The following is a 22,575-nucleotide window of genomic DNA, read 5'->3' as shown; positions in this document are numbered from 1 at the left end:
GAACTGTGCCCCACATGACCACTGTGCCCACTGTTTGTGGTTATTATGTCACATCATCTGCATTCTTCTTCCTCCTTTTCTTCTGAGAATGACTGTTTACCAAAAACTAAATAAAAGACCACATGGGGACACAACCTTAGACATACATGTACTAATGAACACAACTGTTCTTAAATGCTGTGATCAGTTAGTCTCACTCCACAATTGTTCTCCAAACAGTTCCTTTCATATAAAAATTCACTTCAAACTATTTTTAGACGCTTAACTAATGCAAATCAAGCTTGACTGTGCTCAAGAAAAGAACCCTCAGATACCAGATCCAAAATGACAACTCTGTAGTCTGTGAGCTCTCCCTATACTCCTCCCAAATTTAACTTTTATAATAAAGACAATTGTCATTAGCGAACTACTTAAAAGGAAGAGGACTTCAAGAAGTACCAACCCTCCCTCCTGAAAATCCCCTTGGAACATTCCCTTGCAGCCTTTTATTAGGAATGGGTCTGTCAATATGAACCACTGAAGTGAGGATGACATTTGATGGGAAGGGTAAGAGAAAATGTGTTAGATTCTCAAGAGCACAGAGTTGCAGAGCAACTATACTGTCCATACTTCTGAATTCATATTCTTTGACAGTACAAGATGAAAATCTGCTTTCTGAAAGCATAGCTAAACAGTTTTTCCACCTGCAAAATAATTTTGTTACTTACAGAACTGCAACTTTCCAAGTAAAAAAGTATTTCTTGTTTCCACAAGCATGTATGTTGCAAAGCCATGTCATTAGCAGTTACAGAAATTTCTTGGCTGCATTTACAGCCTCAGACTAATATTTCGGAGGCTAAGAAGACAGAGCAAGCTTTCCCCTCAGGTTCTTTCCAATGACTCATCTACTAGCTGAAGGTATAGATAACTCAATGAGTAAAAGTTGTCAAGGTGTATTTCTCAGTAAATTCATGAATATAAAAGCAAATATAGAAATCTAAAGAATTTTAAGAACCAGTAAAAGGGAGGTAAGAGAGCATGCTTTAAATACTACAAGGGACTACTAGGAAACAGGGACTTTTGATAACTACTTCCCCTGCTGTAATGTTTTATTGTATTGTTGATCATTTATAAAGAGCCCTTCTGTTTCTCCTTATTAAGTTCTGCCTGCAGAATCTGTACATACTTACATTCAGCCTCACTATATCCTGATCTCAGAACCTTTGCCACAAGGATAACATCATTTCATTACTAGAATAACTTAAATGCAAAATTTCTCAAAGCTCCATTCTGAACTCAGAAGTCTGGTGCAGAAAAACAGCAACGACATAACAGAAGTCACAGAGGAAGATATAAATGCCTTACTGTTATTGGAAGAAATCAGTGATTTACAAATATGACTGGATACTATGCTGAAATTAAATATATATATATCAATGTATCTGCTGTAATTACACAAACCAAGGACATTTCAGATTATAAATCTTCAAGCGCGCACTCTTACTTGATGCATTCAGTCTCCCAAAAGGAATCCTGCAACACTGATTGGGCTAAAAGTGTTTTGTATATGAAGGTCCAATGACTGTTTTCTGTTTTCACAATTAAAATCTGTGACTCCTACAAATACTGAATATAACCTGAGAGAAGAGAACATAATCTCTGTTCCAGATTATTAAGAGCCATCGTTCTGACTATAATGCGTTCATCAATTCCTATCTATGAAAAATATCTCACCTTCAAAAGCTCTTCTGTGGAGTTTTCAAACACACTGGAAAAGCTCGCCTTTCTTTAAGCTAAATTAACTTACATTATTCCTGATACTGACATATGCAGGAACAATGTGGAAAGATAGGGTTTCGCACTGCCTTTTATTTAAGAATAGACCTGAAAACTGCCAGGTTCATTTGTCCTTTTACATTGTCTGAAACAATCTGGATGCAAAGGTTTTCCTGTTTGTCCATTTTTTAGATACTTAAGACCTACAGTCCAGATATCAAAAATTTAAATGGCTTGCCTACGTAACTTCATTGGTATGCGCACTATCATTACTGATACAATTATCAGCAGTATTCTCAGCCTCACAAGAAGAAACATAGAACGACTTACTATGAAAATGAAAACCTCCCCACCTGTGTATCCTTGTACTTTTCTCTTAAGTCCATAAGCCGGTGATAAGCTTTAATTGCTTCTGAAAACTCTCCAACATCTGTACTGGTGAGAAGATAGTTCTCCCAAATTTGCCAGTGCTCATAGTTGCACTTGAGTGCTTCCTGGAGGGTTCGAAATGCTTTGATTCTAAATAATAATAAAAAAAAGAAGAAAAAGAAATAAGATTCTATACAAATGTACGAAAATCAATTGTCCTTCTATCAACTAAAAGGCAGTCTATTTTAAAAAATCTGTTTAAAAAACAATGCAATGTAAAAATAATAGTTCACAATTTATAATACTGATACTTCCTTGTCTTCTCTTGCCAATTACCTTCCATCAGTTCACTCCTCAGTATGCTGTCTTATCTAGGTTACCTCTATGTTAGCTCTCAACTACAGTTTGGCAAAGTTATGTACGCAGAATGCAAAAATTCACTGTAATTGTGCCATCTATGTTGATATTTTCATTCTTGAATTTTTAACTGAAACCATGAGAAAATAACCTTACACTACAATTGCAGAACACATTAAAAATAACTTTAAATCTCAACTTTGCAACTTTTTTTGGTTTGTTTTTGGAAAAATTTATTTTTCCACAACTGAGGTCATGGCAGGTACAGAATGACACTGCTTGTTTTCATCTTAGAAATGGTGACAAGATACCAAAGGGACGGGATGCAGATCCTATTCCTCAAATCATCGCTCTTGCTACACTACAAGTCCTCCAGGTTCTCAAAATGAATCTCCTATGTAGTCATATGATGGAGTATCTCTATCCAGTGCAACACTTGAACCAGTTCCTATCCAAACAGGAGCCAGTACACAGCACCAGTGCGCTATGCTGTCTTGGAAACCAGGAATCTCTCACCCAAAGGACAGAGGAACAGCCTGCTTGTTTTGAGAAAAATGAGATCTAAATTTCAAAGACCTCCTAGAACTCATAGAAAATTATCAGGTGAACTGAATAGTAGATTCCAGTTTCATCACTTTCTTTTTTTTTCCTTAAGGAAATTCAGAATACATAAAGTGTGTGGACTCTTAAAAAAAAAAACAAACAAATCCAAAACACAACAAAATGCCTTTCATTTGGGTGTCAACAAGCTGTTTGCATAGTGTCTTCAAAAAACTTACACATTTTCTATTTCTCTGCTGAATTACACTGCTAAGCCTTAACCAAATGAGCAACTCTTGGGTGGGACTGATTTAAAAGCCTGGCTGGAGCAAAAGAAAACAATTAGCTTTAATATCTTATTTTTCTTTTCCTTTTTCTCAGTCCTCTCTCCCCCATGCTTTTTTTTTTTTTTCTCCTTTTTTTTTTTGTTGTTGTTAATAGGCTTGAAAAATAAGTGAACGCATTCACCACTGCTTTTCTCCCCCCAAATAAGTTATACTGAAGCAAGCTACAACAAATACACTCTGTTTTCAAAGTGAAATAAACAAAATCATACACAGTCTTTATGTATGAGTGATTAGAGAAGTAATATATTTCAAGTATCTATTCCAGAGCAAATAGAGGACACACTCAGCTATTAGCATATAAAACTATCTTATGGTTTCTTCTACACATATTCCTCTCCAACATGATTTACATGGAAAAAAAAGGTCAAAAGCTACTCCTCTTTACTGTTTTTGATGTTACATTTAGCACGTTAAATCACAAGAGCAGATTCACAATCACAATAAAGTGAAACTGATCGTTCAGTAGTGTTTCAGCCTCATAATTGATGAATGAAAATGATTTTGATTGAAGATACTTTTATGAATCATGCATAAGCCAATACACTGAGCACTTAACATCCTCTAAAACTCTATGCAAAAGGAAGAGCAATCTATCAGAAGCAGTCTAACACAAAAAACACACTGAGGAAAGTGATTTTGGAATGAATGTGCAATCACCTTATTTTCAAAAAGGCTACAGAAAAATTAATAGAGGAAGCACTGTATAATTTTATAATTAAATTGTGCATTCTTAAGGCACTGCTGAAGATGCAGGAAACTAATGAAAAGGTAAAACAAGCTTTTGACTTCTACTATACTTTTTAGCCTTAAGCAGTCATTCAACCTTCACTTTCTCTTCCCTCCATTAACATATCTAATCATCTCTTGAATTTATTTCCAATATTAGTTCCCACATTTCCATCATACATTTATGTTCCTTATATGTAAACTTACTATTCTTTCTCTTTCTTGTTTTTCCTCATGACTGCATAACTGTATAAACTGATACCAGAAGTTTTTTGTTTTTTGTTTTTTAATCTTATTTTATTATTTCATTCTTTGGGAATGAGTCAATTTGAAAATTCTTCTTAAATATTAAGTTCCTGCAGGTATTGTGTGTCTAAAGTAATTTTTATTACATTGAGTTGAAATACAAAATAAGAAATGTAGTCCATTTAGGTCAAAGCTTCTTGTACTAATGCTTAAATTGGAAGGAAAAGAACAAGTGAGCTTTTATGTGTGTAGGCCTCCATCTGCTTTCATAACTTGAAAAATAAATTGCATGTTTTCCCTTAAATCTCCTGAGATAAATGTAGTATGAATTGACATAGACTTGAATATATAGTTTGTTTGAAATGGACATATCTGTCTAAAATAATCAAATTAGTTTCCAAATTTAATATGAATGTTTTACACTGGTTATACTTACTACACCATATATAAGTTTAACAAAAAAAGTGTAGTCTTAGAAGCTGCTACTTTTATACAGATTATGAAAACACATTTACGGCAAAATGAAGTTATCAACGATCCAACCCAAGAGAGAGAACTGAAGGGACAGAAATTATGAAAATAGAGTTAAGCACATTATGAAGACAAAAAACAATGTCAAAAAGAAAAGGAAATCCCAATTATTTGTTTTGGAAGCAGTAACATCTAATCCTTTTGAAGTACTTACTTCTGTTTTAATCTGATATATGCAGTTGATAAATTGTTCCAGGCCTCAGCATTCTACAACAACAAAAGTACCACCAGAAAAATTATTTACTTGATAAAAATATGTAAATTAAACTACTGTGAAGTACCAGTTTTGCTAATCATGCATATTATCACACATTAATATATCATGTGTGCTACAAGGCAGTCAAAATGCTACATTAAAATGGAAAATATTGCATGAAAATATAAATAAATATATATTACTGATTATAGCAACGTTTGGAAATATGTCTTTAACAGTCTTCTGTTTGGAATACACTGTGTTAGCTCTTGCCTCCCTCTGGTTTAAACCGTAAAGAGGCATCCTTCACTTGGATCTAACTGGAATGGATCGAGAGGTCACTGCTGCCAGCAGCTGATCACTTCTCACCACTTGGAAGCTACTAACTTACACCTCTCTAGTAGGGGAATAAGATCATCTGAATGTCCCCTAACGTATCTCTTGCGAAACTACCAGGGTCAGTTCCAAGGCTTTAGCTGAAAAAGATTGCACAGTGCTTTATCATTTTTCTGGTAAAACCAGCAAAGCTCTGCTCTGTGTACAGTACATGTATTGTGTATATGCTTGCCTCATGCATCCAGAAAAAAAATGGCTAAAAAAGGTCCATTCCCCTTGTGCTCACAAACTAGACAGTAACAAATTTATCTGTCATACAATCACTTATTTGACTTGTTTCCCCCCACACAAAAGCATTTGATTACTTAGAGGACTAAGTATTTTATTTTGGTGTTTTATCTCTTCTTGTGTTCTTCTCTTTCCCTTTTCGCTCTGTTTTAGCAATGTATGCAAGCATAAAGGAATTTTCTGGTCATTTTCTGCGTATTTTGACATTCACACACAGCTATTTGGACAAAGTTAAGTTTTGGGCAAGTATTTTTATGATGCCTCATGACAAAAATATATCCTTTATGTAAAAGTTTAATTTATTCAGAGAGCTAAAGTTTAAAGAAGTTTTTCATTATTGCTTTGCTTGTTTATAATGAAAACATCCTTGTTGCTTTTAGATAAGCCATCTGAATTGCTTGTTGAAATGTACATACATCTGGTTCCAATGTCACACAGCGCTGAAATGCTTTGGCAGCACCTTCATAGCCTTCCAAAGCAATGTATGCACAGCCCAAGGAAAACCATACACCTAGCTGGAGAGAAAAATGGATGATTATATATACACATACACATTTCTACACAAAAGTTTTACCTTTATACTCAAAACCACATAATTCTTATTCATTTTACTTGATTTTCAGCTATATTGCATCAGAATAAATAATAACCTGTATGCAGAATATAGGAAAACTTTAAAGTTTTAATAAATATGGATAAACGAGTGTTCTACAGAGACCACTTAACCACACATGAAGTGCTCTTTAACAGCCTGTCTTCATTTAGAGAGTAAAGTGACAACTGCTTATAGGTTTGTACATTTTGCTTTAACTCGTGAAAAATTCATATTCACTGCGTATCATTATAATTAGATCAAATACTAAGAAACCTATTTTAGGGAACCTACATTTTACAAGAAACTTTTCTGATGTTTCTGATCAAGTTGTTGGCTCACATGCAGGGTGCTGTTTACCCCAATAGATTAATTGTGAACTCCATAGCAGGTATTTTATACAGCTCTGTCCAGATCTGTGTCATTACTCTTAGCCTCTCAGCCCTAACTTAGAATCAGTAAGAACATCTGATCCAGCTGGGTTAATCTGAGTTGCCTGCTATACAGTCTATTGTTAATCCGCTTCACAACTTTGCTTAGATCCCAGCATGTAAATACATCGCATCCATCACTGTCAGATCTGGCACCCAGGTGGGCGGTCTTCAATATATCAAGAAAAGAACTCAACAAGCTTTACAATAAAGATCTTTTTTTTTTTTTGCATTTGCGAGTGTATTTGGAATGACTGATCACGTGGATGTATTAACAGGCTAAGGTGGTTCTGCTAATTATACCCGGCCTGTGCAAACATGAAACATCTACTTTTCAGCATTGTCAGCCTGTCACCTTTCATGATCCTTAAATTCATCACTCTGAGAAGAAACTGCATATGAACAGAAAACCATTTGTTTCCCAAATCTCAGAGGGGAAAATTTATAGGAAATAAATTTAGTCCAGTTTTATTTTTGAGTCACTTTTATCCATCCAGTTTCCAGAAGACCAGCACCAACATTCCCACATGGCAGCTACCTTATTAACTCACCTCTCTCTGCTTTTTAGATTGACAACTACCTGGACAAGAACAGTGAGGTAAGAGACTGGAGGAATCAAATATGAAACTGAAGGCTGGCTACAACACTATAGCAAAGAATATAGTTAAATTGTATCTCTGTCAAGAGCGACAAAAAAGTCATTGCATTTATTCTTCTTCAAACAAATAATTACGCCACGGATTCCCTTCTGGCCTTGTACTTCCAGCATCTGATTGACTAAAACGTCCACTATTTTAATTTCCAAGTCATTTCTGAGGATGATGATGAGCAGCTGCATCTCTCAGCTTAAGCTGAGCATAAGGTCTATCTCAATCCTTAAGCTTGTCAACCGTTTTCTCCAAGAAAGCTCACAACATAAGGAGAAAGGGAAATGATCTCTGTGGAGGAAAGCTGTATGAGCAGGCACCGAGCAAAAGCTTTTTTTTTTTTTTCTTTTTTTTTTTTTTTTGTAATTTTGGTAATTTGAAACAAGATATTTTGCCTAGCAGTAACTATGCATGAAGGTTTCAAGTGAATGGAAAAAAAAATATCTGAGAATTGCCCATACTGGAGAAGGTTGGGAAAGGTCTCCAGAAGAGATGCTAAATGAACAGTGAGATGGAAAGTCTCTGGAGTAGGAATTAAGACAAGGAGCTAAGTTGCTGTGGTATGGGGGCACAAAATATACAGCAAATGGAATGGGTCATGCAGATAGAAAAATGCTGCCATATGTTAAAGAAAACTTCAGCCTCAATCATAAGTAATTAACTGCATAAATGAACAACAGGACTGGTGCAGATTAAAATTTCAGGCCTTAGTTGGGAAATAAAAACAAACAAAATATAAAGACTGCATCTCCAGATACTTGACTAAAATGGAGAATGTAACATACTGAGGAATATTAGAAAGCTGAGAAAGTAGAAAACTCTGAAAATACAGGGGATTTAAATTACTCCAGTAATTTAGTTGACATTCAGTAAATAGCAATGAATGCAGTTCCAAGGATAAATTTTATGAAGAAATTAGTCAGAAAATAATACTTATCTTGATTCTGATCATTATGAATCATCAGGTTCAAAAGGCTACCATACAAAAGATGCTTTGTAACTACCTTGATTCAAGAGTCCTTCAAAAACAACGGCAGAATATTTAATATAGAAGATGCTATTTTTAAGTGCTGCTTAAAAATAGCGAAGCTATATTAAAAATAAAAGAGGCAGCAAAAAGAGTAAAAGGTCTGCAGAAAACTTGAAAAATTTGAAGACATTTCAAGGCTTGGAACAATGTCATATTGTCATTCATAAAAGCATCTAAAAAGACCAGACAATCGTAACAGTTAAATGAAAGGAGATTATTAAGAGGACACACTTTAATGGGATTTGCTAGACTGATCAGAAAGCTAGAGAAGAACTCCTTTGCCAGCTTAACTGAGAATATATGGTAGCAGTTTAAAAAATAAAAACATAGGTTCATCAGCTTGATCTACTGTCACACTGAAATGGTATTTTATTGTTCCTTAGATAGGTGCATCTAAGGGAAAGTGTGCATGAATTTCTTCCATGATGTAAGGACAATAACTTTTTAATAATATATTTAGGATACAGTTTAAGAATGGATTTATAGCTTTTCTGAGTGGAAAGAATGGTGAGAATTCCCTTTTTATTGGGAAGGGCATGAAATTTGCTGAATCTACTGGCTGATGTAATAACTGCTCTGAGGAAAGTGACTGACTGAAAGGTAGTGCAATGAAAACTCCGTCCACAGTTCAAAGAAAGTTTTGTCAAGACTTGTGGAACTAGGTTAAAGTTCTTTTTTTTTTTTTTTAAATTAAAAAAAAAAGTGTTGGCTAGAGGTTCAAATCTTGCTACTGATTGGAAAAACACATGAAAATGAACTGTAACATTTTCTCCTTTTCAAGACAGAAGACAGTGACCAGCAAAGGAAGATAATTTGGGCTCAGTCTCTGTTAAAACTTGCCATCAGGAATCTCCAGACAAGTCTTTAATAGCTTTAAATGATCATGAATTTCTTTTAAGTAAGTCTAAACAATTCTCTTATTAGCATGAATATGGTTCCAAAACAACCAGTTTAAAGTATACCTGGAAAAGAAAAGTAAGCTAAAAACTCAGATGTATGAAGAAACTTTCTGTAGTCTTAAAGCAATTTCTAGCATTCACATATGGCAAATACACGTATATTTGTTTCAGAATCTAGTGAATTCTTTAGTATAATACTCTTAGGAGGATAATAGTGTTAGTTCAGAAACTATCTTTACCCTGCAGAGCAAAATTACTCTTTAGAGTTAGTAATTAAAATTTTAAGAGCTCTGAGTGAAATCTTGAGTACCTTTTTAATTACTCGTTTTTGGCATAGTTAATCTGCTTTATAATTGTTTCCTTTGAATGCGTCACACTGGAAGAACACATTATAGCTTTAAGAAAGCAGAGACTTGATATCATTTTTGCCAAGGAATGATACCAGCTCAACTCTTGTTTAACTTGCTTTTATTATTACAGGAGGAATGAGAAGGAGACTCGTCGAGAATAAGGCTCACTGCATTGTCCATAGCTTTAAATTTCCGATGTAGTCAATAGCAATCTGATTTCTAAAATGTGACTCTTTTCCGAAATTTGAGAGAGATCATTTGTTTTGCCTGACACCCAGGAATATTAGCCTGAGAAGTTGTGTTTATTAGTTATATGTTACCGTTTATTAACATAGAAGATGATTCTTCCTTTCTTGCAGACTTTGTGAAAAGGAGCGTGGACACAAAAAGGGTGCCATGAACACTGTTTCTGGAAAATTCAAACATGAAGTGACTGGGTGTAGAGAACCATACATTATTTAGTATATGAACTAACAAATCTGTAATTTAACAGGCTGTAAGCTCTGTTTCTTATAGACTTTCACAGTCAGAGAACGCACTGCATGGGCTCTTTGATCTCTCCTCCTTTCTCTTTCCACAATCCACTGGAATTGTCTCAGCCTATCCTTGCAAGATGCTCTTAGTGAAAGTGTAAGAGAAGTGCAGCTGTCACCCATTAGGCACACACTGAAACAAGTAATTCTGTGAGCATCAGTATTAATGAAGATGGGTTTCAGATATATTTCAGCTGTGAGATTAATTCTTTTGTTCATTCTCCAAAGTCTAGTTACAGCGGTGGTCAGCTCAGACTGCAGAGATCTACATCAGAGAGTTCCACTAAATTTCACCAATTGGCCAAAGAGTACATAGGCTTAAAGGAGGGTTGACAGAGAATGGTTTTATCCATCAGATATCTGGAGAATTCATTTGCTGCAGTCTTAAATGCCTTCTTCCAAAAAGGTTTCTCATAACCACTGAAAAGAAAATTTCTTTGTAATAGGGAGTCCTTGTTTACCTTACAAATTATTCACAATTCTGGAAACAACTAATGAATTTTCCTCATGTTCCCTGTATTAAAGAGAATTCAAGAGAATTTAGAGTCTTTAGAGTCACCTGCCCCTCTGCTCTTTGTGTATAGAACATCCCAGAAGAGGAAACAATTCATCTCTCTAGTGACAAAACACACAGGCTTCAGAAGACAGAGATATGCCAATCCACGCTATCCATTTACTCAATCTGTTTGTTTGAAACAATTCATCTGAAACTTAAATAGAGCTTCCTGAGCAACATGAGGAGGAAATGTTCGCTTTCCTATATGGTCTGGACTGTTTTTCCTGGATTGTCTTTCACTTTAAACTTCCTTTTGATAGAATGGAAAATAAAATGGCATCTCAGCAGAATGTTTCTTAGTTTTGAACCCTGTAAGCCAACTTCTACAACCCTTCATTCTCTGTGAGTCCTCTAGATTTCAGTAAGGCTCCTATCGGAGTCACAGTATTTATTTTGTTGGCATTGGCATTTCCTGAGACAATAAGGGAACTGAAGACAAGTGAAGCATTTAGAATGGACATTAAAATGAACAAAAACATGTTTTTAAGTTATCTGGAGTTCATTTGAATCAAAACAAGACAGATTCACTGGAAGAAAACACATTTTGTAAATACTGAACAGCTTCAAGATATAAGATCTGAGAAGTTGGAGACCTCTGAAGTTTTTCTAAAGCAGAAGTATAGTAGTAGTAATGTGGAATGCAAAACAACTATTTTGAAGTTATTGCACAGAATTAACTTCTAAAAAAGTACAGAATCCTTCAAAACTTAAGACACTAACTAAAACATAGCCATATTCATATAATTCTCCAACCTGCATAGGGTTGATCTGCACTGAACGTTCAAAGCACTCCACGCATTCCCTGAATTCCCGGTTGCGGAGATGGAGGAGGCCTTTAGAGCGCTGTGCACGGGCACTGCGGTGCCGAGAGAGCTCCCAGGCCTTGTCATAGTACTGGTGGTCTTTAAGAACATCACCAAGTAAACAATATAAACCTGGTGTTTCCTTCTTCTCTAGCTCTCGTCTCAGTATTTCTTCTGCCTGTAAAAGAACGGAGAGAAATCAACTTGTTAATTGGGCAATTTATCTTCAGTTAATCACTTATCTGAACAAATACCACTTTAGCATCTCATAATCATCAATTAAAAATTAAGAAGTGGGGATAGATAGGAAACAGTATCTTGATCTAACACAGCAAAGATTAAGTCTAGAGAGAATCTAATTCCAATCTGTTCTAAAAAAAGAAAACAATGAAAAAAACACACACACAAAAAACAAAAGTAAAAAACAAACCACAATACTTCGTGATCACCATAATATAGTGGCACTTGGTTTAATGCACCAAGGCAAACATACATCAAAGCAAGAAGGAGCCAGATCCTAATTTTATATTTTGTGTGTGTATTCTGTATCAAGAGCAAGTACCAGTCTTGGACATCAAATCCACACCTACCTCAAGGCAATGCAGTATCAACATCATTAGCATATGTTCAATCCTGTTGGTGTATCATCTGTGGATTTTACATATCCTAAAAAGTATTCTTGCAATGACTAATTTCTTTTTCTCTAATTACTGTTTTCTGAAGACAGCAATTTCCATTCTACTATGCCTGAAAATGCATCTATCTTTAAAAATACATTTATCTATAAAAATGCATTTATCTTGGTATTTGAGAAAATATAATTAAAATATGTACAGCATTATGGAAAAGACACAAGCTTTGTCTCCCAGAATCTGTTATGGGCTGCTACCAAGTTTTAAAAGCTCTTTATCTCAGGGTTGCTATCTCGCTCTAACAATAAAATTATTGTTTCTCTTTTAAATAAGAGATAAGTCTGCTTTCTGTGGCTTTTTGAAACGATAAATACGCTGGACAGATCATCTGTTGTTCAGACTGAACTCTTACCTCAGTCCCCCGCTGCAAAAATGTTACATACATAATTCAGCTCAGTATAAATTTTCTATCTGAAAAGATCTATTTGAACCATGTGAACCAAGAGATCCAACACAGCCTGCCACAGAATTAGAATCTGACATTATAACACTAGTTTTTCTTCTATCATAGCTAGGTTATCTAAAATGAAAGCTGTGTTCATCTCTGTATTTAAATGACTGTTTTTCTTACTTCTATGAGAACTGTTTTATTTCCCATTCACATGATCTCTCAAGAATCAGTCAGCTATGCGAGTCTTTTGCTCCTCCTCTTCCAATCAGAAAACTCATTGATCCAAGTTGAAAGTCATCTTCTTGATGAAAAGTGACTTCTTCAAAAGTTTTACTTTGTTTTTGAAAGTTTCAACATATAATAATTTTAACACTTCATTCTTACTGTAATTTTTGTTAACTACTTTAGTAGGAAAAGTCTGTAAATACTTAAAGTGCACAAATGCAAAAAATGGAGTATATTGTTTAGATTTGTAAGGGGAACTTTTGCTAGCAAAAATGGAATCCCATTAAGAAGAAAATTAAGGGATGAAAGATAGGAAAATAACTCCATGGTAGGTGTTTTTAGTGCCTTTGGAAGAGCTCTCCAAAGAAAAATGAGCAATTCAGAATCAGCCTGCTCAAAGCATTTTAAAATATGAAGGCTGCGCCTGTGGACTGTTTGGTCAAAGGACAATTTAATTCCTCTTCTCTGCCATTACAAGAGTCAAGGAATGTGTATTAACAACAGATGCTTAAGATTTCGTTGTAGTTTTCTAGAGCAGAGAGAACTGAGCACTTTATTACTGCAATAATCACATTAGGCACCAAAAGGTAAGTTTTTGTTCCTTCCTCAAATAAAAAAAAAAAAAAAAAAGGCTGAAATTCTGCTATGATGTGAAAAATTGAGTGCATACTGCTGCTTTACCTCTTCCTCAGTAGGTTACTCCCAAGCTTAGATGACTATTCTGTGGTAGTGCTTAGTACCAATCGTTCACCAGACCAGAAAGCCAACCATTCACTAATTGCATTTCACATTTAAGAGCATAAAGATATCATGATCTGGACTAAGCTTAAAAGAATCCATTGCCAATGTAAATTTTTCAGCACACAGATAAAACAGAAAATTAAATAAGCAGAAGTCTGACTTTTTCTTCATCCGATTAGCTATCTGATCATCTCTGCCATGTTACAAATCTTTTTATCACATAAACCTTTTAAGGCTAATACAAAGGATCGTAACTACAAACTAAGACGACTGCATTCTCACAACATTTATCCTTTGTCTTCTACAAAACCAGATAATACAGGATTTCTCATTTTGCTATCGATTTACCTTTACAGAAAAATATTCTTTTCTCCTAACTTCATAGTAAACGGTTTTCAAGAACACACTTTTAATCATTGATGAGAACTCTACTTTTGCAAGGAGCAAATCTTATCTTAAAAATAAAAATATTATCAAGGAACATTTTCCATGCAGTTCACACACTGTACATAAAAATACAACCACTACGGATTTATTGTTACTAATTAAACAGCTATTAAATATTAATCCAGATGTTTCATAACTGAAGCTGGTATCTAAGCTTTGGTAAAAAAAACCCTCTCAATTAAAAATTACCTAAAAATAATCTAAAAAAGAAACCATATAACTCTTACCAAGTGAAACATTTAATTATAACAACACTGCTTTTCACAGAATTGCCTATACTGAATTGGATAGAAATGCTTTCCCCTTTTCTGCTTGCACATTATTTGCTAGACAACCAGAGCAGTAGTATGAAGAAGCAGAACAGATGAGCATGGAAGAAAGTGAGAAAAAAGGAGAGCTTTTCAGTTTTAATTTAATTGTTGTCTGTAACTTCATGGATGACCTTGGTTGAGCCATTTACTCATCTTTCTCAGTTATGCAGCTACACAGAGAGAAAACAGACTTCGAAGACAAGTAAACAATGATATATAGTGAAAATCAACCAAGTTCTTGAACCATCTTATGAACTAATCAGTGTAACACTACCCAACTTCGCATCTGGGAAGCATTTCCTTCATTAAAAAGTAAACGTCGGGTATCTTACTATAATTGAGCTGCCCCACTTAAATGTTTTGAGCTGTCTTTGTCATGTTGTAATGAGAAAAATAACTCTGTGGAAGGTGGATTGCTGGGTAGGTTGGTCTAAGACCAGGCTGTGTGCCATGCTGTGCCATACTCTGAGGAAATGATGGGGACAGGGCTGAAAGCTGTGTTGTACAGCAGAATAACAGCTCTCGTGATTTTGTCAAAGGTGAGAAGCTACTGTGCTCTAGAGCTCCTGCGTGAGAGAAAGGCCTCGCTTCTATTGGAAGAACTGAAAATCCACATCTGCAGCTCATCCCCTCTTTTCTTTTTCCTTTAGCAGGGAAAGGAAAACCATTTTTAGTGCAGTATCTATTTCAGGTGAGGTTGAAGAGTCATCACCTAAACCAAAGAAAGTTGTCTGATGTAAATAATACTCTCAAGATCTCTGGGTCTCCCTCACAACTGAAAGAATGAGAGAGACTTTTCAACACCAGTTTTCACTACAATGACAGAGGTTAGCATCTACTTTTCAGGAAGCCTGCTAAAGGAATACAAGTGAATGACAAGGCCACAGCAACCATCAACATACTGCGTGTTCAGATTGTAATACTTTTTTTGTTGATGTTTTTCTGTGCCCCGCTTTGCTCACTGCTTCACACTATGATACTCTTCTGTTGACTCATGTTATGATATCATTTTTTACTATTTTTGTTCAGATTATGAAACAAGTGAATATAGAGCCATATCTAAAAACAGTAAAGGATCCACAAAAAAAGTTTTCTAAATGTGACATCTTTCTTTGCACAATTTGAGTTGATATATTGCCCTGTTATAACTGAGTGAACTATGCACTTCCAAGTGTATAATGTGGAGTTGTTTGTACCCGTATCTACATCCTCTGATTTTTCTGTCAGTGCACGATTTGAAAATGGAGGAAGGAACATATTTCTTTGATGCCTAAGTATGCAGACTAATCGATATTGCTGATATTTGTCTGTTTTATTAGTTTTTCCTTTTTTTTTTTTATTAGGTTTTTCAGTATTTAAATTAATGTTTCCCATATAAAAGCAGCTGTAAGTGAAAAACATGCACAAATTTATTTAACAGAGTTTGTTCTTTTTGGCACATGTTTATTATGTCTTAAATGACATGAATGTCCACTGAAGAACACCTTGCTGTAGTATTTCCTCATGCATTTCAAAAAGAAAAAGTACGATATTTAAAAACCGCAACATTTTTGATAAATACACACAGTTCACACACTGCAAGCTTTCTGATAAGGAGCACAAAGTTACTCCCCTTGGTGTACGAATAAATATTTCTAATTTTCCAGCTTTTTTGATCTGAAGCTTTTTTTTTTTTTTTTTAATACTGTTTACTGTTACTTAGTACTTACATAGTGCTTTCTGTTTTCAAAGCACAGCCCAAACCCTCATTCTGAAAGCATTTCTAAGCAGTTTCCTGTGGCAGATATCCTGTCCTATTCTCTGAGTGCCATTTTCATAACTCCCTAAGGGCAGCTTGTGAATGTAACTAGGACAGAATGAATTTCCAGGAAATGGAAAATATTGACCTCTACTTCTCCACTGTACTGAAAGATTGTGGTATTAGCATAGTACCCCCAAGGCATGCATAATGTGACACAGAATTGACAGCAAGGCATACCTGATAGCTTATAATGATTGAAATCTAGTCATTGGTGAATGATAACAATAATAAGTAAATATGAGAAATTCTGTGTTTTGTCTATTAAGTTATAGATCTCTGTTCAGTAAGCTTAAATTACTATAAGCAATGTCTTTACAAAGGCATACATATATTTAATGTTACCACATACCAAACAGAAGAAGAGAACAGAGAGGAAAACAAAAAAGATACTTTTGTCCGAAATTGAACATTTCTGAAAGTTATCTAAATACTGAAAACAATCCTTGATACTGTAAGTTCCTGTTACAGTCCCTCTGTGTGATGGATTGCACCAGAAGAGAACACAGCTAAACTGACACACAAATAGGTGTTGCTTCCAGGCATCACTAAAATCCTCCTACTAATGCTCTAACTGGAATAGCAAAAATATCAAGCTGCTACCGCCTGCTCACAGCATTTTTTAAAAATTCTGTCATCTATACATAGCTAGATGATGGTTTTTAAATTATCTCTGCCTGGAGCTGATCACATGTAACTGCAGCAGTTTTAAAGAAATGACAGAGAGGCTCAGCAAAATATCAACAGATTTCACAAAATAAGATAATGCCTTTTAATCTTAGGCCATTTTTTGCCTCAAGTGTTTGATTCTGTCGTTTTTATATGTTAACATAAAGTAATTAAATACATCAAGCACTGATGTTGTTCTGTTTAAAGCACTTGTAAAAGCTACAACTAATGGTTGGAAATCAAGGGAGAAAGAAAGCAGATTCCCTCCTGATAAAGCTCCCAAACTCTATCATGAGTGACTGCTACAACCTTCATTCAATACCCATGTTACACCTTGTTGCACATCTATAATTGTTAACTTAATTTTCCTTGAATATTTGGGAATTGTTTCAATGTGTTCAATTTAAGTGTTTTCTTGCATCCTGAGTTATTTATCCACTTCTATTTCATGTAGTCATTATCCCAGATTTTTTTTTTTTATTTTTTTTATTTTTATTTTTTTTTAGCATTCACAGGTAATAACAGACTCACATGTCATGTGTCCTAAATGGACTTTTCTCACAATAACCCTACAGAAGTACATGTCAATTATAAAGTTATTCACTGAGAGAGTGGTTGGGCACTGGAACAGGCTCCCCAGGGAATTGGTCAGAGCACCAAGCCTGCCAGTCTAAAAAGTGTTTGGGCAATGCTCTCAGACACACGGTCTGATTATTGTGTAGTCCTGTGCAGAGCCAGGAGCTGGACTCAGTAATATCCTTGTGAGTCCCTTCCAAATCAGGACATTCTATGATTCTGTAAGATTCAGTAAGGTCATCAATGCATTGACAGCTCAAGTCTGACTGCTTCTTATTCCTGTTCCCACCGCAAGACTCTCAGCTGTGAAAAACAGTTTTTCTTACCTTCCCATGCTGTCCTGCTCTTTCATAGCAGATTACTGCATCTTCCCACATTTCCAGCTCCTCATATATCTGTAAGGCAGAGCTGGTGCATCCAAGCTCAAAGAGTAAGCTTGCAAGCTGGCGCTGGAAAGATAAGAAATTCCACAAAACTGAAAGAAGGTACACAGTCCTCTTTACGTTTTTAAAAGATGTTAGAGGCATTTCTGACATCAACAAGAAGCAGACAGAATATGAAATTACTCTCTTGAAACCCCAAGCTGGAGCCTCAAAAATTTATATACCTTACAAAAAAATCAATAGAAAAATAATTGCTTTGATTTGACTCCAAATTATGCCAGTAACTCAACTACTTTGAACTAGTTTACAATACAATATAAAAATAGAAACACACATGTGAAGGATGAATTGAGAGGAGAACTTCCATCCCTTAAGTGAGGCACATGGCCCATGCGGCTGGAGAGCAGCTGCAGCAGTATGTTGGGAACACAGAGTGGGAAACAGCCCAAAGGAAGGCAGTAAAGTTTCTTCTAGCAATGCCTGCCATAGCAATCTGTACCTGTGCAAACACAGATGGAGAAAGGCTCTGAAACAATTGTGCTAGGGACACTGTAAGAAATCTGTAAGTGCCCCAAACAACCACTGCAGAAGTGCGTTAGTTTCCAGTCAAATCCGTATTAGATTGGGGTTCAGGTTCAAATCCTTAGTTAAGTTTTCCTCACAGATAAACCAACCCCTTTGTTATTTCAGATCCAGCTATTACTTCAGCATGTTTAAGAAAATAAGAGAAGAGTTCTTTCAATTTAAAAACAAACAAGGTATGTTTTTATGACTTTGAAAAGTTGCTTTTGGTCTTCTGTTTATTTTTTTTTAAGAGGAGATTAAATTCGCATATAGGTTTTCATCTCTGAAGAAAGGATAACTTATTTACTACGGGTAAGATATATACAATCTGGTTTGCAAAAACAAAATGAGAACAATCTGTATAAGGACACCTAATTATGCTATGAGATCCCACACAGTGAACCTCTGCAGTGATTCCGGTGATTCTGAACAGATTCTCTTTAGTTCTGTGTAGATGGCATGGATCTCTCGTTACAGGCTTGGCTTCAATGTCTGTTACAAATTTGAGGAGTCACCATACACTAATAGATTAGCTGTCAAAAAAAAAATGAAGTTGAGTACAGTTCTTTTAAATAAATGCATAAACTGTGAAAGTCTGTAACTAAGTAATTTGTTCCCTTAATATCAATTAATTTGAAAAAAACAACTACATTTTCCAGCGTCTGAAATTAAATAAGATTTATGTTTTATGAAATTTAGAGTCAAATTTGGTAAAATTTATATAAGCAATGCTTCTTCATTACTATAACTAGAAGACTGCAGTCTTCTACCATTATGAGCCCCTATTTTAGTATTTCTATCTTTGGCTTGGAAAATTGGCTTGGATTGAAAAGTGCCACTCAGACAACTGGAAATGAAAACCACATTTGCTAGTTTTATTGCAAATGCCTGTTGAAAGATTGTGTGGAATAATTTGAAAATGCTTGGAGAAAATATGACTGTTAAAGCAACATGCATCTAGGTTAGAAATCAAAGGAATAAAACACCATTAAAAAATAAACAGTATGCGCACCTTTGGAGATAAGTAATGCATATATTTTCTTAAGTTTGTTGTTAAATACAGCATTATCAGATCAGACTAGTATGTACATTTCTTCTCTAGAATTTATGTTCAAGATAATCGTTTTAGTTTTGGAAAAAAATCTCCTTTCAAAACTAGCAAAAAAGGGCACATCCAGAAAATAAAAGCTTTGTCAGTTAAGCGGTTCTTCGACATACTTTTGTCTCCTATTTGGTTGCTTTGACCATGATCCACTTCCTGAAAACAACTCAAAGTTAATCATCATTACAGGTCGAAGAAAGATGCAAATAATTGTGGTATAAACATCAGTAGCAAATAGTGATACAATGAAAAGATTATTTTTACACAAGGTATGTCAGAAGCTTGAAAGTTTGCTTATTTTTTAAGGACAAAAAAGGGAAAATAAAGAAGAACCACACTACAAGCAATTACTCCCATGCATAACAGAACAAGACATCTGGAAGTAAAACATTGTACAACTTGGTTACTTTCCAGAAAAACCTACTGTGTTCTTACGTTACACCTTTTTTTCCACAGTGTTCCAACGCAAAATCACAGCATACCACCTTGACTTTGAGTCATGTAGTATCAATATTGATGAGAACTACATATTGTTAAAGAAAGCTTCAAATGAAGTTGATTCATACCTGTATGGCCCAACGTGGAGGCACTTGACAGCAGTAGAAAATCTTCATGCGTTCAGATACTGAAGTATTTGCATCCTCAAACTGGTCTGCAAGTGCCTGTAAATGCAAAGCATATTCTGATTTACTATTTACTTAAATTTAATCAACCTAAAAGAAAGATAAATTCAAAGCTTTAAAGAGATTAAAATTTCTGAGTGCAACTTCAGAGGAGGAAGAATCAAATTTACAATCCTAACAGTTGCACAGGAAAATTGTGTCAAATGTTAAAAGTGACCTTGCCTAATGCATTTCAGTTTTATGGCTAGATTTTCACTTCAAAGTAGTACTGGCATGCTGTAAGCATGAAATTTCTTATTTAAAAAAAAAAAAGACAGAAAGGAAGACTGAGCCATGCTTTCGGAAACACGCTTCTAATATAGAGTAAGTTATTGTGACTTGGAGTGTAATTCAATTCAGCCTTTTCTGCTTTGGTAGGACTCTCTATTTATGATGAAGAAATATTGTCTTCTGAAATTCTTTGGAAGGGAATAACAATGTTTGCATAGCAAAAATGTAGTAACTTCAGCACTAACTTTTGTTCGTAAATTCACTGTGAAGGTAATTAAATCAAAACTCAATAGCAGGAAAAATAAAATGTTAAAAGGTAGCTAAAGCCAAAAACTTGGTTAGAAATTTTAAGATAAGTGCACAACTGTTTTTCAAAAAGCCAGACCTCACTAAAACAGCAAATTTAAGGCCAGACTTACAGAAAAAGGAACATTAAATTACTTGCATTCACATGATTAACCTATGTAGATCCTGCATATAACTTTGACAAAGATTTATTGGAGGATCTAAACTAATTCTCAGAATTTTCTCAGCATAGGAAATAAATGCAAAGATTCCCAACAAAAAGAAAAATGGGATAGGATCTCTCTAAATCTTTTTGCTACCTAACCATATGGGAATGCAAATAAAAGTTCTGTAAAATTAAAATAAGTATTTACATGATTTAAGCTGCAAAGAATTTTGTAACCACTATTGGTGGCAACAAGATTTATTAGGCTGCTTCATTCTGTTAGTAAGAAAAATTAGAACAGGTAACAATAATTTAGGCTTTTAAATCCATGTTTAAACTCCTAGTTTTAAATACAAATATTTAAAATATTTGATCTTATTCACATTCACTCTCAGAAAATTATTTCTGGAGACCTGTTCCTAGAGATTACACGGAAATCTACCCCAAGAAAACTGCTGAATTGTATTTGTAAAGAAAGGGACAGACTTACATAAAATCACATTTCTTCACATAGTTCTGAGCAATCCAAAAGGAGAGAGATCCAAATAAAATCTTTAAAGTAATTATTTAATTACAGAGTTTACTTGACTATGAATAATATAAAAAACTATTCTGCAGTTTAATTATGCTGAAATGTTCTAATACTATGCACAAGCATGTTTTTCAAAATACTGCCACTACTAGAACTGAAAAATCATCCAGTTCCTCAGGGCAATCATTTTACAAGGCCAAAGTAGTAAACTACAGTTAGAAATTTAAAAAAATAATAATTGCCTAAAGTCTGAACAAAGCCGGAAAATCTCATACACGTCCAGTAAAATAACTTTTTTTTTGAGGTGAACACAAGATGGAAGGCAAAAAATCTTTTAAGTCGTTCAAAATGTTTTGTTCTTGTTTTAGCTTCTCCCTCCTGCCCTCCATTTCAATTGTTCCAGAAAAAAACGTAATTCAAAGAAAAACTATTTTTCAAAAGGAAGCAGTTTGGAAAATGTGTAGCCATATCCCCTTTCTACCCTTTCTAAATAGAAAGGTCTAACTTAAATGACACCTTGAAGGAGAACATGACTTAACAGGCAGAGTTCTCCCCTTTCCCAAAACACTGCACTCTGTTTAGAGTTCCAACAAAAACTAAAAATATATGTAGAATATATGAGTATTATACGATCCTTAAAAAAAAAGAATAAGCACTAATAAACTTTGAAGTTATTAAAATCCCTTTTTATGCACTCACATGTTGGAAAACAAACAAACAAACAAACAAACTTTGATAATTCTAACTATTAGTGAAGTATAGAAAAGAAGTTAATAAAAAATTACTGAATTGTATGCTTCTGAAAGAGGCTTAAAGAAATAAAATTTGAGTTGCACAGCAGAAAGAAATTAGAAAGAAAATTAGAACCCTAACGTTATTGCACAGCTGTCTAATCATAGAACTATGCATCAAAAAGATGAACAAAGAAGAACTGCCAAGAGACCTTTCTTATTAATCATCTGTGTTAACACTGAATCTTTGCACCATAGTCAAAAGTTGTAAGACTTGGTGTCTCAGTTTAACCCAAGTCTCAAATTCCTGCCTTAAAACTAGCTAAACAGAACTAAATCAGAAGCCATCTAGAATTCACAACCCTAAACGATGTATGAGTTCCTTTACATGCACCACCTAATAACATTAAGCTCAGCAGATCAACTCCCTCTCCCTGGTTGTCCATGTTACAAAACCTTCCTTTTCCCAAGGCTTCAGCTGCCATAGATAAGAGTACAGTACAGAAAGATATACTAATACAGTCTGGAGACAACAAA

At 34.8% G+C, this 22,575-nt stretch overlaps 1 protein-coding gene across 2 annotated transcripts in view; it reads right to left on the bottom strand.

Moving 5' to 3' along the window:
* Window positions 1-22,575, bottom strand: part of TTC27 (tetratricopeptide repeat domain 27) — a 111,508-nt gene that overhangs the window by 12,475 nt on the left and 76,458 nt on the right. For both annotated transcript variants that reach the window (XM_084512724.1, XM_084512725.1), the window contains exons 11-16: window positions 19,998-20,093; window positions 17,709-17,831; window positions 11,483-11,710; window positions 6,108-6,206; window positions 5,026-5,078; window positions 2,109-2,274 (exon numbers count right to left, since the gene is read on the bottom strand). In XM_084512724.1, the coding sequence (XP_084368850.1) occupies window positions 2,109-2,274; window positions 5,026-5,078; window positions 6,108-6,206; window positions 11,483-11,710; window positions 17,709-17,831; window positions 19,998-20,093 (765 nt within the window). The remainder of the gene's footprint in view (window positions 1-2,108; window positions 2,275-5,025; window positions 5,079-6,107; window positions 6,207-11,482; window positions 11,711-17,708; window positions 17,832-19,997; window positions 20,094-22,575) is intronic.

The sequence above is a fragment of the Aythya ferina genome (genome assembly GCF_964211825.1).
Source record: "Aythya ferina genome assembly, chromosome: 3".
Lineage (NCBI taxonomy): Eukaryota > Metazoa > Chordata > Aves > Anseriformes > Anatidae > Aythya > Aythya ferina.
This window is presented reverse-complemented; position numbering and strand designations above follow the sequence as displayed.